An 18,420-nucleotide genomic window follows, 5' to 3' on the forward strand; every position below is an offset into this window, starting at 1 on the left:
TTATGGCCGTCGAAAAATTTGGATTATCAATAAAATAGTATTTACGGTGACCAATTCTTTATTTATTGAATTTATTAAATACCTATTTTCTCCTGTAGCAATGCGGCTACTGGCTGGAATTGAACCAAATTTGGTGTGCAGGCTTAAAATAGGCAACCTAACAATTTTATGAAGTAGCCAGTACAATTTGAGAAAAAAAGTCATTTTTGAACATCTCTATTGATCATTAACGAGACAGGCAGCCTTCCAATATAACTGGTGTTCACGTGCAGTCTTTACTAAGGGTTTCTACATACGACATGCAGCCAGAGTTCAAAGAACTTTTTGCCACAGATGTCTGATTGACTTCAACAGCTACTGTTAATAAAATCATTAAATACTGTTTTTGGTCTCTATGCTTTAAACTTGAAGTTTACACTAAATACGATTTATTTCTTGTATATATAGGTGGCTAATAAATACGCGAATAATGTAAAGATTCTGTAATCCGGCCCGCCAAGAGCTTCACTTTCCCATATCTGGCCCGCCGACCGGAGAAGTTGCCCGCCCTGGCTTAAGTGGATGAGATGGCGAGGTGGAGCCTAGATTAGGGGTACCATATTTATGTGACTCAAATTCCGGATACTCCCTAGCGCCCACTAGCGGATTTCAAAATGAGGTATTGGCATATTGTCTGTCAATATGACGTCACATAAGAAAAGCTTTGCTTATCGACCAAAGGTGGTCACGATCTGGTTCAGGAGTGTGTGGCTGTGTGTTATGTAACCAGGACAGAAACCACATTTTTTCAGCCCCCTCGCGCCCAAATAAGCAATGATTTCAGGCCTACCATAGGGTAATAGATGGAACTTCTGGGGGCTTTGCTGTATGCATCTGGTCGTTAAATTTTTTGAAGGAATTCTGTCAATAATATTGGTTTGATTATTAGTCATGTTTATGTCACACCGATAAGATTATTTACCAGCCTAATGCTGGTTTCCAACTTTCTATGGCCACGACTACATCTCCAATTTGAAAATGTTCCGTGGTCTAGATCAAAATTTGACGAGCTGATTACTAAAAGAAGTCAGCATATTTGCACAGACTTACTCACTGGCTATTTTGGAAGCTAATTACGTTCAACATCTTCGCGAACCCCAGACTAAAGGCAAACGACCATTTTTAGAACCACTATCTTTGAATAAAGCATTTAAACGGCCTTAATCGTCTCTAGGAATATACCGTTTTCCTATAATTGCTATTACAATTAGGCTTATTTCAGTAAATTAAGTTTATTTTTATTTATTTTTAATTGGAGTGTTTGAAGGGTGGTAATCCCAATATTAAAAACAATATACGTTACGGTAAATCGCGCGCAGCGCGAAGAAAAATTTCATGTAGCATAAATCACCCAAAAATAATGTTATTATCTTGATTTACGAAAAAGTTATCAGCCTATGTCAAGCCTTCAAAATTCCGGACATTTAGGCATTCCGGACATGTCTGGGAAATTCCGGACGTATGGCAACCCTAGCCTAGATAAACTTTCAGTATTTAGGTAGGAATTCTGGAGTCGACCTCGCTCGGACTCGAACCCACAACTCATTGGTGTCGCAGCTGTGGATTATACCGCGACGCTATCTCGCCACGCTCCCTAGTCCCTAGGAGATGAGCGGATTTGGAATTTTTATGTCGTAATCCAATCCAAATCGGAAGCTTTAAGTCCTAATCCAAATCCTAATCCAGAACATTTTTATATTCAAGTCCAAATCCAATCCTAATCCTATTCCAATTTGAAGTTCAGAAAAAATGCTAATTTATGCAAGAGAGGAATTAAGAATTTTACTTTCACAACAAACAATCTCTTGATTTACGATAACTTGGCATATGGCTGAACCTCTCATGCTTATTGGCACCGAGTGTGCCATAGTGTAGTGTACCGTAAGTACATTAATAACTGATCTGGATAAAGTTTGACGCCATTCGCCCACAACATATCAATCTCCCAGAGAATCGGTAAATCCAATCCAAATCCTAATCCGTTCAGAAAAAAATCTCTAATCCTAATCCAATCCAAATCCGACAAAATTTCACTAATCCTGTTTTTTCACAACCTAATCCTAATCCATGCTCATGCTCATCGCTGGTCCGTACTAAGTTGATCGGTGCACAAAATTAACGTGCTATCTGATAGCATAGCGACATCTACTCGTTAACCTATAGTTTCTGTATCGACCTACGTCGGTTAGTAATCTATAGTTTCTGTATCATCATCATCATCATCATCATTGGTTTATTAGCAATTTTATCAGTTCAATACACCACAAAAATGCGATACAATGAATAGACAGGAAGATGTCGAAGCGACTAGGAGTAGTCTATGAAATCAGACACCCACCTTGGCCTAGGCGATGTAAAGAGGAGGCATGCACGGTAGGGCTGTTCAAAAATAACTTTTTTCTTCGGATTCCAGCCATTCACTGATTAAATTGTCAGGTTACCCTAAAAAACGCTGCACACCAAATTTGGTTCGATTCTAACAAGTATAGGACTCCGCAGATCCAATTAAAATTTTTAATTTATTATGGAAAATTAAAAAAAAATTTTTCCCAATTTTCCTGCCAACCCCATGAAATTGTTGAGCTGTCTTCAAAGACGTTGCAAAACAAATTTGAGTCAATTCCGACCAGTAGAAGCGGAGTTATGTGAGTTTTTCGTTGATAAATCGCGGATTATCCAATCAAGGATAATCCGAGAAATTTCAACGAAAAACTCCAATAACTCCGCTTCTACTGGTCGGAATTGACTCAAATTTGTTTTGCAACGTCTTTGAAGACAGCTCAACAATTTCGTGGGGTTGGCAGAAAAATTTGGAAATTTTTTTTTTTTAATTTTCCATAATAAATTAAAAATTTTAATTGGATCTGCGGAGGCCTCTACTTGTTGGAATCGAGTGAAATTTGGTGAGCAAGGTTTTCTACTGCAACCTGACGATTTAAGAGGTGACCGGCTTGAATCGGGAAAAAAAAGTTATTTTTGAACAGCCCTATTATTGCACAGTGCACACTGATTGAAAGTAAAGAAGACAGTATAGAAAAAGAAAGCCACAAGAATAGGGCGACATGTCATGGGAAGCGAGATTGATAGGTCAGTCGTGGTCCGGTAATCTTGAGGATGGACTGTATTTATTTAGTAGTAATTGCTTGTATTTCGACTTGAATGTGGACATGCTCGTCGACTGTCGGATGACCGGCGGGATACTGTTACACACATCAGATCCGGCATATTTTATAGCGCGATGATCTCTGTAGAACCCGAAATAGTTTAGTGTGAATGAGCTCAAAGAAATTGTGCTCTCCCACCATGCTGATAACATAATATGGCATAACCATTTTTGAAGTTCACGATCAAATGCTACATCATTGCATTTTGCTAACAACCTTGCGCGTTAACGATGATGGCACAAAAAGTAGCGAAGCAGCAGCACAAAGAATCGGGGGCGTGGTCAAGGCGTTAGCCTTTTTGGCCAAAGGGCCACATCGGTTTACGAATGATTTCGCGGGTCACTCAAGTATTGATGACCTTTCTTAGTCATCAGCTAGCTTACGAGGATTCAGTTTTCAATAATGGCCGTGGACTGGGCGAAAGTGATGACCTGTTTTAGTCACATGCATCCCTAATTTTGCGGCCAGGCTATTTTCTTTAACGTTAGACTGTCCTTGATCCACGCCGACGACAGTGTGATATAGCCAAACAAGCAAGGTGGCGTAGCCTGATATTTGAAGGTCCGGGAACTACAAAGTGGGGCCAAAATAGCACTTTGCCAGACCCCCGTCTTTCAACGGGAAATCTCGCCACTACCCTTCGTGCATACAATTCACAGGTACACACTACCAGTACACACCCACGCTTTCTGTGTCAAACTGAGTACGTTATTACGTCATTCACGAACAAGCCGATTTGAGTAATGGTGAACGAAATACCTATCTGCTCGTGTCTGTCTGCTTACAACGAACCAAATTCGTTAATATTATTTTATTTATTTCCCAATCGTATGAGGGGGAGATAATGAATGGATTTGGTCAACAATATTGTTACTTGCATATATTGCATGCGTGATCAGATTTACCGGTTAGAGCAGATGAAAGTTGTGTCTGCGAAAATTTAGTGGTGTCTGCGAAAATTTAGACATGAGCCGCGTGTTCATACCACACGGTTGAGACAATTCGGTCGGGTCCACTGTTTTTATCATTATTTGTTGAAACATGATGTTATTTCGTAACTTCCGGTAAAGATTGTTGCAACGCAAAATATACTGGAATCACACCTAACTTTTGTTGTTGACGCATGTTGTTATTTCGTGACCTCCGGTAAAGATTGTTGCTACGCAAAAGATATTGGAATCAGACCGAGCTGTTGCTATTGAAGCACGTAGTTATTTCGTGACCTCCGGTGAAAATTGTTGCCACTGCTGCATGGCCTCCACGTTCAACCCTGACGCTTGCGACTGCTTTGTTTCATATTCCACGTGCGTCCGTGCGTTGAAGATTGTAGCCGGTTCTTTAAAACAAGTTATTTTGTTCTTCAGAATTGCATGCACTGTCCAACTGCCCAGTTACTCTCTAGCTAGTAAACACAAGTTCAGTGTCCTTTTCTTTAAGTTTAGAACCACTATATGTAATCCCGTATATAGGTGATAATACATGATCAATTATAAAGGCATGGAAGAGAGTATTGCCAAAAATTGTTGATTTGAAAGCTAAATTAGCCTCTTTACTGATTGCGATACCATTTTATTCACCCTGCACGTCTCAATTTGTGCTGTGATCTCAATTCATTTCAATGCACAAGCACAAGCACATGTACATTTCTGTGAAAGTAAATGTATGCGATCTCTAAGCAGTACATATAGGAATACTAAGCACGTGATTCATTCGTATACGGAAGCTAAACTCTTAACTTCTAATTCAAAATTCGACTCAATTCACGAATGTTCTCTACAGCGAGCTCTGAAGGTCACCGGAAACATCATGCAGTCAAGTGGTGAATTTCATTCCCATTGAATGCCAAGTGCCGCCCAAAGACTTTGAAGTCGACTCGTGGAATCACCTGGATCCATTGGTTCACAAAATATGTCATTGCTGTGCGCTATATATATAGGAGTATATCCACTCCCGAAAGCGTTATTTAAAATCTGGAGTTCGTATTCGTAGTGATTCCAGAAATGTCTATAAGTAAACACGAGAAGTTCCAAGCTTAAGGAATCTGTTGCAGGAACGAATCATGACAGCGATACTTCGTAAGTGGAGACAAAATCGGTGTAACCTAAGTCTTAAGCCCAAGTTCAGTTCGAATATTGTGCATTGAATATTGAATATCTTGAAGCCGTTACACATTCGAGGAATTCAGTAAGAATCATGAAGTATAGAGACAGTTAGCTACGACGTACACTTACCAGTACGACGCAATTGCCAATAAATGAAAAAATATATGCTAATACAATCGTGACTGAGATCGCGCCAAGTTACTACGAAAGTCGAGCGCTAATCGTATTCATTGCCAAAGTTATCAACGATCTACGCACCAAGACAATTTGCATTAATACCACGATGAATTCGAATCAGCAGCGATTGCCAATGTGTTGACGCGTATGAAGGAAAGTACAATTGATGTGTTTCTCAGGCGTTTTTTGGAACGCGACGACTATATGAATTGAAACTGATCAACGGCAACAGCGTGGTATTTTCAAGGGAAGAAGTGCGCTAACTAATTAATTCTCGACAAGAAACTGCGTATTAAATCGCAGGAATTGAGCCACGATAGGCAGAAACCAATCTCGTTATATACTTTAAAAGCATATTATTTCGAAAATCATTCACGAGTAGTAGGGCGGGCTTTAAAATGGGGCGTCCTTCAAGGACAAGAAGGTGTTACTGTACTACTCAGATTAGATAACCAATAGTCATGGATGCAAAAGAATAATAAAATATGGTCAACAAAACCACTTGCTTCGCAATCACTAAACCAACACAATCAACAATAATAACAACCAATATAGTCGTATTCAAATTATCATCATCTTCTAACTTCTGGGTTCTACCGCAATTTACATCGTTCAGTAGTTTGACAGAATGTCACCCGGGAATTTTGTTACGATAATATGCCTGTGTATAGCAGTTAATCGACATGACGACTTCAAAATATTCAATATTCAAGTGACGCGTGCACTTGATGCGAAACTATACGTTACTCTCTCTACAGCCCTCCAGTAAAATGTCTGTAAAAATATTTCCTTAACTGAGGAAGTGAGTGTAAATGCAGTGAAGTCGCAAATCATCTAAGGTCGAACGTTAGCGTATACTTTTTCGACGGAGAAAAGTGCACGCACAACATCTCATTACAATTTATCACAATTAGAGAAGCTCTTATTAGTTTGTCAAAGATGTAGCTGACGAATTGTGATGGAGTGCCTATTGTTCATTTTCTTGATGATTGTAAAGTTGCCAATTCATCGGCGTCATCATACACGCTTGTTTGAAGCACGCACGAATGGCGCGTGTTGCCAGCAGCTATCTACATTTGCACGATACAGCGAGCAATTCAGCAACAGACATAACCGCAGTAGGCAGCATGTCTGCAGTCTGCACGATAATGTAGGTCTGCTATACACAGTGCGAGTGCGAGCACACGGACCAATAATGTAGGTTTACGTAGCCATCAACCAGCCTGTACATCATTTCCGATCACGACGTAACAATATAAATCTTAATGACTCATAGAGAATTGAGGATGGGGTCACTACGTGTACGTACGCACAAGTTCGCATGATAAGGAGTATCTGTTACCAAATCGGCACATAACTTGCTTGGAAGAAATTCACTACAAAAGCCTGCGACTTGTGATCATTAGTATGACGTCTTTTGCGAACGATGTCAGGAATAGCGAGTATCCATATCTTTTCCACAAAAAAAGGAATTACATGTTTGTTAGGAGAATTTCGTATGGATTTAGTAGACTTGTGATCATCAACTATTATTTTTCGATGCTGTATCGTCGTTTGATATAGGGACTATGTGATGTCTGCAGTTCCGGTAACTCAATGTGGCTACACACACATCCGAACGAAATCATTTTCCAACACGAAATTTCATACTTTGCTGTACTGGGAAAAAGCAAATGTTATTTCGAGCTCGGATTTGGATTGGCTTCGCGATCATTCTACCACTTCCGTATCACATGTGGGCCCACTGCCTGACGCCTACGCATTGAAACAAACAGGACTGCGGGATTCGCTCCCAAGCAGTCTGTCGTGAAGGTGTTGTTTTCATAGCGATCACTCGCGTTACTTCATTTTCGTGTCTCCAGATCACGCTGTCGAATCGAGAAAAAAGGTGAGGTTATAAGGATCGAGACACCTGTATAAAAGAATGATTTGCTATAAGGCTTAATCAGTACAATTACATTTTCAAAGAAGTTATATAGTAATATCTGTTTAGTGGCGCCTCTCCCGAAATGCATTTTTGCGCTACTCTATTTATATCGGCTGCCCTATGGAATGTTCCGTCTTCAGGTATGCGTCTATACGTAGCTATCGAAACCGTTTTTATTACAAAAACCCTCTTTACCTTGTAGGACTACAGTGTTTGACATGCGACAACGCCAAGTCGCCTATGGAGTGTTGGCGGAAGGGCTATTATAGAGAATGCAGCTTCACAGAAACTGTATGCGGCATATTGAGCATAAGTTTCACGCCAGCCATATCCTTACCCCTTTCGTTTGGTAGGTCTGTCTGACGGAAGTGCGGCATTCGTCGAGCTGGGGTACTTTGCCGCTTATTAAGACCGGGTGCAAGGAGGCGCAAGCATGCAATGATAATCAGATTCAGGTTAGAGTATATACGATTTTTGAAGTTTCCTTGCTTGTTGTCAGTGGCAAATAAATCAAAGCAAGCAATTAAGTTGAAATAAAAGAAGCAATTGAAATTAATTTGTGAATTGGTTAAGTCATCGATGGTTCTCTATATCTATCGAGAAAAATAGCACCAATAAGGGAATGACGTCACAAAATCGGAATATTTTACACTCACTATTACCTTATATGCGACAAGATGTGAAGATAGGTATGAATAGCGGAATATTTCGGAATAGAAAATCTAGCTCGGTAGCACCCATTGTAGCTCGTATAGAGCTTCTATAGCGATTCCGGACTGATTTTGAATTAATTTAAGTATCTCTATGATTAGTTATTTCGAGCCTTTGAACCTTCAGTTCGTTGTATATATGAAGTAATAGTTTTTCTAATTTGTATGTCTTTTAAAACAGAATCCCAGAGCAGCTTGGGGCCCCACGCAATGCAACGACAAGAAAATCAATTCCGTTTGTCGATGTTGTTGTTCTGGAAACCGCTGCAATAGGCGAAACTTGCTCTGCGTAAGCACAAGTAAGTTTGGATACAGCTGAAGGATAAATTAAAAAAAGGACCACACAAGGGTCAGACGGGGCATTAGATATTCACATGGAATATCGTAGGCCCTGGGTCAGATTAGTTTTACTCTCTGACTGATTGCTAATTATACAATCAGCACCGAGCGCTTCGGTGCTAATACGTGGTAACAAATATTCGATAGGTATATTTGATATTCATATGGTGTTCCGGGATCTTTGATCATTTGCACCGGACACCTCCACATTCGATCAATTCATTCCCAAAACTGCTGGCTTTTACGACAGACCTCTGTGGTTCATGGGTCTTTATATTTGCCTTATGGCGATGAATTGGACATAAAAAAATACTCCAACAGCGGTTAGGCAATTTTTTTTTTTTTTTATCTCTGAAACAATGGTTACTCATATAGGAATTGCGTTTCGCAGTATATATCCACGAGCTGTAGACGATATACATGCATTTGCAATCAGTGAAAGTATATTCAATTATGTCTCAGCATGTCTCTAGTATAGGCCTAACATTACGGCATTATTTCAGGTGAGCCAACGGAAAACGAAGCCATCCGCAGACGCGATCACCCCGTATCAGGATCCCTAACAGAAAGTATGATCTGTAATTCATTACACCCTTTTGAGTAGGACCAGCCGTGCTATACCATAATCCTCACAGTCACATGTCAAGTCGACCCCGAGATACCGGAGCGCGGTCAGGTTTCTTGCACCAACGGACGATCGCTGGAAAGCCAATGTACTTTCACGTGCGACGAGGGATATGAGCTGGTCGGTAGTCGAATGATCACTTGCGTGCTATTTTCGAAGAGAGCAATGTGGAATAGGAGAAGCCCGACATGTCGTGAACAAGGTGAGTGATTGAGTTTTGAAAGAGAGAAAGAGGGAGAGAGAGAGAAAGAGACATAGACTTTATTTCGTTAATCACACTAACATAGTAAATATAAATAAGCACATAATACAGACTCCCTAACATCAGCATAAGTACTATCACGATTGTCAGGGTTCGTTGCCCGTAACTCGTGGCAACATATAAAATAAGGTATACATGCGACATACATCAAGAACAATATATAAATCGGCGTATAAAACACTAGTATTTCTATATATATATATAATGTAAACCTCATTTCACTCGGGGACACACGCTGTGTGATTGCTATTCTTGGATTTAAGTATGTTGCCGTCAAGTATGCGAAAGTCAACCAATCAATTAAAAGAAATATACGCTGCTGATGCTGATATGTAGACCTCGCTCGAATTTACGAATTGACAACAGCAACCTTATTGCAGTTCCCAAGCCGCAATGCGATCCAGTCGAATCACCGAAATTTGGCGGAGTGAATTGTTCCGGATCTGGTGCAGTAGGCGTTACCAACTGTCTCTTTCATTGCAACAACGGTTTGCAATTGGAAGGTGCGGAAATCACTTCGTGCATTGGCACGCCACTCGGACCAAGATGGAGTGAAAACACTCCGATATGCACAGGTAATGAACTTACCTAAAACGTTTTTATACCGGGACTTGTACACGATAAGCAGCATCAAAACCCTGCTTTACAGGACAATGTGGCGAAGTTCAATCCCCAGTTAACGGATTTGTCCACTGTAGAGGTTCTGGTGAATTGGGCACTACATGCGGATACTTATGTAATATAGGATTGGAGTTGCAAGGCCACACGACGACAACGTGCATATTGACTGCTGACGGACCGCAGTGGACGAATGATGCTCCTACATGTACTGGTAAGGACCGACTTGTTATCGTAGATTCGTATAGAAGAATGCTGGACACTATCCCCAGGAAGTGTGTTCTCAATATCATCATCCAACATAGAAAATAGCGATGGAAAGTCGGTAGCTGTATGTGCTGAGAACTAAGTCTGTAGCCTCGCGTCTGTAGACGCACAGATGCTTCTTTGTCTGTAAAATGCGTAGTATTCCCGACCGTAGGCAGAGGTTTCAGTTTACGCTTCTTCATTTGTACGATTTGTAACGTTTCCGATGACCATATAGGACGATGCGGAAGGGTAGAAACTCCAGTAAACGGCTTTGTCAACTGCGACGGAAACCGAGAAGTTGGTACAGTATGCTCGTTTACTTGTCACGAAGGTTTGAGGATGATCGGCGCTTCCACTACATCATGCAACATGTACTCTCTCGGGCCACTTTGGACGGACGCTGCTCCAACTTGTGTCGGTAAGGTATTTCGTCTTTATTTTGGTCTAACGACATTTAACCGACGCAGCAACCAGCAGTATATACTACACGTAACATTCAATGCGAGGGCATAAGCAGCCTTAATTATATACATTCTGGACAGTGTGGGCTCGAATATAGCTTTAGGGAGAACAACCGTCTCGGTCATTCAAAAATTTCCGCAGTATGACGCTACAGTGGAAAATTGAACCCAAGTCATTGCATATATTTGTTTGTCCAACCCAAATCTCGTCAGGCAGCACCCTTTCGTCAGTGAAACACGGCCACTTTGATAACTCACGCATTTGCGTACAGGCGGATGCGAACAACTCCCAACCCCACGAAACGGCTTCCTTGAATGTTCCGGTTCAAGTGACTTGGGAGCAACGTGCGCCTTCGATTGCGAGCATGGTTTTGAAATGGAAGGAGATGCTACGACATCTTGCGAGTTGATGTCAGAGGGACCGCAATGGACGAGCGATGTACCTATTTGCATAGGTGAGAAGAATGCTAGTGACCGTTGCCAATAGGCTATCTGGTTATACTATGGAGCAAACAGTATATATTTCACTACCATAGCGAGATAGACCTCTAAAGAGCATTGCGATGTCAGAAATAGCATCGATATTTAATAAGCGGTTACGCTTGGTATTGTAGGCCTAATCTTACTGCATACACGCACGTCGCACACCTATAGATATTCATACACACATACTTACTGCAAACATATTTCTCTTTGAATGAGAGTGGGATGGATGCATGGCGCCTTCGCGCATCATACACGAGTGAGAATTACAATTAAAAAATCGTATGTCATACCATAATCAAATCAGGAGCCTATCTTTATTTAATCTCGATACCATTGTTTAAAATCACTGGATTTCGTCTGCGTACACTGATACAGGCATTTGTTTACATATTGAACTGTTTATATCACAGCTCCTGTACCACCGCCAAACTGCCCGAGCCTGGGTCAACTCCACCACGGAAATATCATCTGTACAAATGAGGAAAATAGCGTCGGAACAACATGCTCATTCGAATGCTCCGCAGAAGGATATGTGTTGTTACCCAGCAATCGATCCGAAACAGTGTGCGAGTCAACATCGGACGGAGAAGTCCGATGGAGTAAAAAGAAGCCATGTTGTAATGGTAGGCACTTAGCAAACGGCGCTTGCAGAGAGCTTTTGGAACCTAATTAATCATTGATTACTTCGCAGCGAATTGTCCACCCATGGCGAAAAAAGATATTGTGGTAATCGTGGATTCGTCCAGTTCGATAAGGAAACCGGAATGGAGAAGAATGATAGATTTCCTCGTTCGCCTCGTCAGGTATGCGACGTATTGTCTGCTAATTCTTCTTCAATATTACTACGTTATTGCGGTATGATTGGTCCAGAACGGTACCAAGGATCGATCCTGGTATGTTAATCCGAGCGAGATAGTGTAATGGTTATACGTCCGGCTTCTCGAGCGGTAGGTCGTGGGTTCGATCCCCGGCCGGGTCATACCAAAGACTGGAAAATTGGTATCCGCAGCTATCCTGCTAGGCGCTCAGCAATCACGGATAGCATGGAGGAGAAAAAAAAGCGGGGGCGCAGATAGATGACCTCATGGGGCCGTATCGCAACTCAGTCGTCAAAGCATCTCGATGGTGCAGGCGAAAAAGAACATCATATCTCTCTCTCTCAAATCGAAATGTTTATTTCTGAAACTTGGGTCGGGGACTAGTTAGACGGAGATATTCGTGAGAGCCACTAATTCCCAATGTACAGAATGTCTATTTCCACACATTTTCACTTTATCACATTATTTGCAGGACATTCCGCATATCTCAAGACAGCGTCCAAATATCCGCGTTCCGCTTCAACAGACGCGTCGACGAAGATACCCAGATTTTATTCGGAGACTACGATACAGTCGATGAATTAACAGACGCCATTAGAAGAATGCCGAAAAAGGGCGGAGGTGAGCTCAGCAAATGTCACCAAACGCACGCCATATCAATAGCTAAGATATTTGCAGGAACCTTTATCGGAAAGGCGTTAAGGCATGCTCAAAATGTGGCGTTGACTACTCGGAATAGACCGAACGTAACTGACATGGTCTTCATAATGACCGACGGCAAATCTAAAGATGAGTTCAGGCAAACGGCTAAAGAACTGAGAGACTCCGGAGTGCAGGTACGAAAACCCTGTAAATCATGGCTCTATGGTGCTGTAGTTTCGTATGACATATGACACCACAATATAACTGCCGATTATTGATCAATGCTTTGTCACGTGCTGCCGTCATGGGTGGCAGAAGTTCCGCAGTGTGTTTTAGCGCCAGCACGTGCAAATTTATTGTTTTTGTAGTATGGTATCGTGGAATGGGATTAATTTTCTGTTGTTTTTGTGCTGTCTAAACGAAATGACTCCAGGATATTGCTGCAAACACGATTGCCACAGGAGAGAACTCGTGGCGATCTTGATATCAACTTATGGAATACGATATTGCATGAGAGTCGCACGTGCATTCGTGCAATGCAAGTCACTTAAATATAGGTATATTACAAGAGTAAATAATGAAAACGAAACTATGCGCAAAAACTGAATATACGAATTTAACAGACTAAGTAAAAAACGCGTATTGAGTCATCGTTCAGCCATGCCATACAATAGAAATAGAAAGCTATTTTCTTGTCACGACGTCAACCGCAACTACCGCAAGAAACCAAAAGATCCTCAATGAGCTCAAAAACACTCAAGCAGATTACGAGATGAAATCCGTTAATTACTTTTTATTGATTGCTGTATATCACAGTCTGACCGGAATGGTGTGTCGTAGGTAGGCGTCAAAGTAAATTATCACACGATATCGATTTTGAAACCAATCAATTTATCACAAATCTTTCTTTAAGATTGTCGCGCTGGGAGTCTTCAGGGAAGATCCGCGAGGGTTGGTGGAGCAGCTGGTGGAAATGACTGGAGATCGTGATTTAGTATTGACAGCGACGGATGTACTCAACAGCTTTCAGGATAAACTGCTAAAACTTATTGCTGATAAAATATGCGAAGTCAGCTGCGAATGAGTATCAATCTCTTGCATTGATGTACGATAAAGTAGGCTGCATGGAGTCTGTTTGAGTACATCAACTATTGTGGAAAAGGCTATCGTAAAACGCTGGAGAAATCGTTTGAGTATCCGGTGTTTCGTGGAGATATCTTATGATGTTATGGCAGCCGTTAATGGTAGATTTGCAGCATTCATTTAAAGTCTTGTTTGATTTGAAACGATATAGTCACCGTTATTTCACAGAATTTCGGCAATATATTTTCCAACCTACGTTCCCACGGCTGTACTAATTAGGAAGGGATTAGGTATTGCGAATGTATATAATGACTTGTACTTCTGCCTCATTTTCTAAATATTTATATTTATTGAAAAGTTTCTCTGTATATGGTATTTTTATACGATTTTTAATTGGTTGTGAATGCGTCATGCGTTGTTCGAAAGGAGAAATATATAAACTGTTGGATATCGTCAAATTTCACGAGTATATATATATCAGTATTATATATATATGTAAATGGTATATTATACCCTATTTATCGCCGGGGAAGGGTGTTACATATCACGTATCATCGACCAAAGAAAACACCGCATTTCTCCCAAATCTTGCGAAGCCTTGCTAATTTGTCAATTACCGTTTTATCAGACACGCAGCTTGGCACCATATGGAGATCAGGGTTAACTATAGGCAGTCAATGCAAGATTTTGAAGGGATTGATGTCCGGCCCGCGACATCATAATTAGTTATCACAAGAATATGGCCCGCCGTTTCTAATTGAGTTGCATGCAAACTTCAACGCTAGCACTGTGTAGAAAAATTGTGGCATTGCCACGACATAAGTAGCCTACATTGTACTAGTATATTGTTACGGCATAAAACTGATGGGCAGCCGGTATAGGACTACTAGTCAGACTTGGACAACTAGAAAATTTTCAGCTTTTCCAAATTAGATTAGAATTAGATTACCGGCATTTCGATCTAATTTAGTGAAATTAGTCAACTAGAATTGTCTAGTTGTCCAAGTCTGCTACTATAGTATAGTACAGTGGTCGGGAACCTATGGCTCGCGAGCCATATATGGCTCTTTTGGGTATAAGATATGACTCTTTGCCAAATATTTATTTTTTGTATTGAATTGATCAATATTGCAGCAACTTGTTAGCAAATTTCCGTCACAACCAGAATAATTATCCCCGTGACAGTATAGACATGTCTTTGAGAGGTGAAGGCAATGCCGTCTTCAGGTTTAGGGGTTCGGATCCCTCTTTCAAAATCGTCAAATTTAGGTTGCTGTGGCACCAGCGACCAATATCACTCGCGAATTTTATGTAACCGACTCGAAATCTTGGATTGCACGAGACGTTGATTGATCAGAGTGAATAGCAGTCATGGCGACGTCCATGTGACAACGCAGTTTTCAAATACGCATTGTCTTCCTGATCTACGGCTCAAAATGAACTGCCGTGTACGTTACATTCACAATTCCAAACTCGAATTACAAACAACGTCATAGCTATCCACGTTCTTGGTTGGTAAATAGCTCTGTATACCCGCGATAAAATGTAGGTATGTAGCGCAACGTTCTATGTTACCGCCGAATTCTTTGAGAACTGAGAAGTCGACCAGTATTTAAATTTTCGGAATCGCTTGGTTACATTCGGTTAATACCAGTTACAATAGATTCAAAGATATTTACGATGAATTGTGTTACCCATGGGGAAGCTTGGCCCGTTTGTGCGGCCTTAGGCCTACCTTTCGTTTCACGGTTTATTTTCGAACAATAAATATGCAAATTGTTTGATTTAGGGAGAAAAATGTTTAAAATCTTGTCATTCATGAACTGAAAATCGATAAGAAATACCAATAGTAATTGAACGTATAACAATTTTCTTCTACTCATCCTGACGACAGGTGAGGTACTACCTCACTTGCCTCCCCTGACCTGACTTCACTTATGTATCACAGCTTAGAGTGGCTTTGGATATATACTGCTGAAATGAACATGTTTGGCTTCACCTGCGTATGTGAACATGTGTTCTGGCATTTAAAGCAGCATAACGACGAACCTAAGTTCTCGTAACACAGGTTTAAAGATCAAGCTCAAATAAGGCTACCAGCATGATTAGTACGAGTTTTTACTAAGAAAATGCGGCGCACACGACGAATCCCATGTAATTCGAATTATTGCTACCATGGCGTCACGGAATTTCAATTGTGACGAAACAGTTGATTGACATGCATGGCTCTTTAGGAGGTGAAATCAAAAAAAGTAGGACCAATATGGCTCTTTAGACAAAAAAGGTTCCTCACCACTGGTATAGTATGTCGTACCAAAGTACAGTGCGAGATTGTCTGTAAAGTAAACTAGTTGCTCTTGAGCCGAGTTTATACCGTACACCTAATGATATACCAAAATTTTTAAAAGGTTTATCACTTTGATAGGGTGTACCAGATACCGTTGGGATGATGACTATAGCTATCACAATAAATAAGCAGGTGTATGCTTCAGAACAGGTCGACCGGATGTAGAACACGGTACAATGTTTATCCCAAGTGTAACGAGCTTGTAATAAATTACATTCTACTAAGCATGTCATTAATGGTTCTTTTTGGAGTCCTTATTGTTAGCAGTATTCGTGGTGTGTTTTCGACATCAATGGTCATTTACACTGGCCCGATATTATCTATTTTGATTCTGTAGCTGCCGACTTGTAGCACACCGCTAGCGCGGATCGGATGACGAGAAGAAGTCTAAATAAACCTGCAACCCGAGGGAAGGGATTCTGTAGATGACATCGGTCGGATCGGACTCGAACCCTCAGTTATTGCAGATGTAGATCATACCACCCGGTTATCTCACCACTTTTCCTTTTCAAGTAGACCAGTGTGGATATTACAAGTGAATATGATTCTGTCCCATAACCACCTACAGTTGCGCCAGATGTTATTAGAAGCAGAAAATCAACATGGCGATGTCCTGCATTTCCGCGATGTTCGCTGGCCAAGCCAAGGGGCTATGGTTGCACGAGTGGAGTTAGGAAATGAAATACCTACTTTCCTTGAAAAGAAAAACATTAGAACGCCACACAATTTCGTGATCCAAAATGGGTATCGAAGCTTTCTTACTTATAGTAGATTTAACGTCACATCTGAACAAAATAACTTAGCAACTTCAGGGGAAGAAACAAGTGATATATGAGATATGAGGCATATACTCGCATTTGAAACAAAACAGCGACTCTGGGAACATCAATTTGACATAGAATAGTATGCTCATTGCTCGTTGCTCACTTTCCCGCACTGGAAGAGAGCAAACCTAGTTGCAACACTGCATATTAGGGATGGTGCGAACCCCTGAAATGTTCAGGCTCGTGTTCGCGAACCATTTTGAAAAGTATATGTGTGAACGCGAACGTGATCCTATGACGTCACGTGATGTCATATTGCTAATTCGAGCTCTACATTTCAGTGAAGTGATATATTAATGCAGTGCTCTTCAACCGGGGTTGTCGTACACCCTAGGGTGTACCAGAATTTGCAAAGGGTGTACCACTCGGATGGGGTGTACAGGGGTGTACCAGATCCGAATTACAATGAGCCGATGGCTAGCAATCACAAAGGCAGGTTTATGGGCCAGTACAGGTTGACGCACAGGTTAATGAGCAATATGGTACGATGTTATCTCAAGTATAATACAGTACACCGCTTGATTGTGATGTCATAAGCAAATATTTCTCCTATTCATTTGGCCGTCGGCAATAGACCAATGGTTCCGTTTGGTGTTGGAAAGTATGCAGCAGTTAACAAACATGTGTTCAGCTAGTCATTTGTCTTTTAATGATTTTTGAAGAAACCGCCGGGATAGCTCAGACTTCTTGAATCGGTACTTCCTACCCGACTAATAAATACTGCAATGCACATAAATGAAGTGACGTAGCCAGCCAGAGTCGAAACAGCTTCCATGTTGAAATCGAAACCCTTTTGTTTTAAAATGCCGATTTTATGTCCAATATTTCGCCATACATTTGCAATTTAGTATTTTGTTATTAGTGATGCAAATTAGCGACAATAGACTGTGTATAGCGGCATACGATCTGAGGTTACTGACATCTCTTGCAGCCCATGTGCTACTATCGACTGTGTGTGGTGTGGGGCATGCCTGATACGCAGTAGGCTGGTGCACCTGCTATCATCGCTGATCTAAATTACCGCTTCTGCAGCAGTAGCTTTACGTGCTCTCTCCCCAATACTGTTACATTTAAGTTGATTATCGTTCGTGATGTCATGCTGTTTTTGGGCTGACACGAAATAAATTTCCATTTGCGTGGCGGGCGGCGTAACTACCAGAGATGAGCATGGATTAGGATTAGGTTTTGAAATAACAGGATTTGTGAAATTTTGTCGGATTTGGATTGGATTTGGATTAGAGATTTTTTTCAGAACGGATTAGGATTTGGATTGGATTTACCTATTTTCTGGGAGATTGAAATGTCGTGTGGGGAATGGCGACAAACTTTATTCAGATCAGTTATTAATGTACTTATGGTTACTAAGTTATCTTGAATCAAGTGAATCGTTGGTTGTGAAAGTGAATTTTCGAATCACTCCATTGCATAAATTAGTATTTATTCTGAATTTCCAGTTGGAATCGGATTAGGATTGGACATGGACTTGAATAAGAAAAAGTTATGGATTAGGATTTGGATTTGGATTTCAAGGTTCGGATTTGGATTGG

General features: G+C 41.0%; 1 protein-coding gene and 1 long non-coding RNA gene across 4 annotated transcripts in view; one reads left to right on the plus strand and one right to left on the minus strand.

Annotated features, from left to right (window-relative positions):
* Window positions 1-18,420, minus strand: part of LOC145444270 (uncharacterized) — a 244,724-nt gene that overhangs the window by 65,015 nt on the left and 161,289 nt on the right. The gene's annotated exons all lie outside the window — the stretch shown is intronic.
* On the plus strand, window positions 5,208-14,160 carry LOC145444809 (E-selectin-like). 3 transcript variants are annotated; one of them, XM_080322823.1, is made up of 16 exons: window positions 5,208-5,278; window positions 7,476-7,549; window positions 7,612-7,700; window positions 7,763-7,864; window positions 8,301-8,418; window positions 8,962-9,027; window positions 9,094-9,285; window positions 9,726-9,920; window positions 9,995-10,177; window positions 10,448-10,630; window positions 10,946-11,128; window positions 11,570-11,782; window positions 11,851-11,962; window positions 12,450-12,598; window positions 12,656-12,813; window positions 13,533-14,160. In XM_080322823.1, the coding sequence occupies exons 2-16, from the start codon at window positions 7,492-7,494 to the stop codon at window positions 13,701-13,703; spliced, it is 2,172 nt and encodes a 723-aa protein (XP_080178949.1). In that variant the 5' UTR covers window positions 5,208-5,278; window positions 7,476-7,491; the 3' UTR covers window positions 13,704-14,160. The 3 variants fall into 3 exon arrangements, with proteins under 3 accessions (XP_080178949.1, XP_080178948.1, XP_080178947.1); XM_080322822.1 differs by lacking the exon at window positions 5,208-5,278 and adding an exon at window positions 7,041-7,370; XM_080322821.1 differs by lacking the exon at window positions 5,208-5,278 and having other exon boundaries at window positions 7,390-7,549.

This window comes from Botryllus schlosseri, chromosome 8, assembly GCF_051294905.1.
Source record: "Botryllus schlosseri isolate E-star chromosome 8, Bs_hap1, whole genome shotgun sequence".
Classification (NCBI taxonomy): domain Eukaryota; kingdom Metazoa; phylum Chordata; class Ascidiacea; order Stolidobranchia; family Styelidae; genus Botryllus; species Botryllus schlosseri.

Coding starts and splice junctions, on each gene's coding strand:
- LOC145444809 (XM_080322823.1), top strand. CDS start 7,492: ATGCATTTTTGCGCTACTCTATTTATATCGGCTGCCCTATGGAATGTT. Junction 11,963..12,449: donor TTCCTCGTTCGCCTCGTCAG/GTATGCGACGTA, acceptor CATTATTTGCAG/GACATTCCGCATATCTCAAG. Junction 12,814..13,532: donor TGAGAGACTCCGGAGTGCAG/GTACGAAAACCC, acceptor TCTTTCTTTAAG/ATTGTCGCGCTGGGAGTCTT.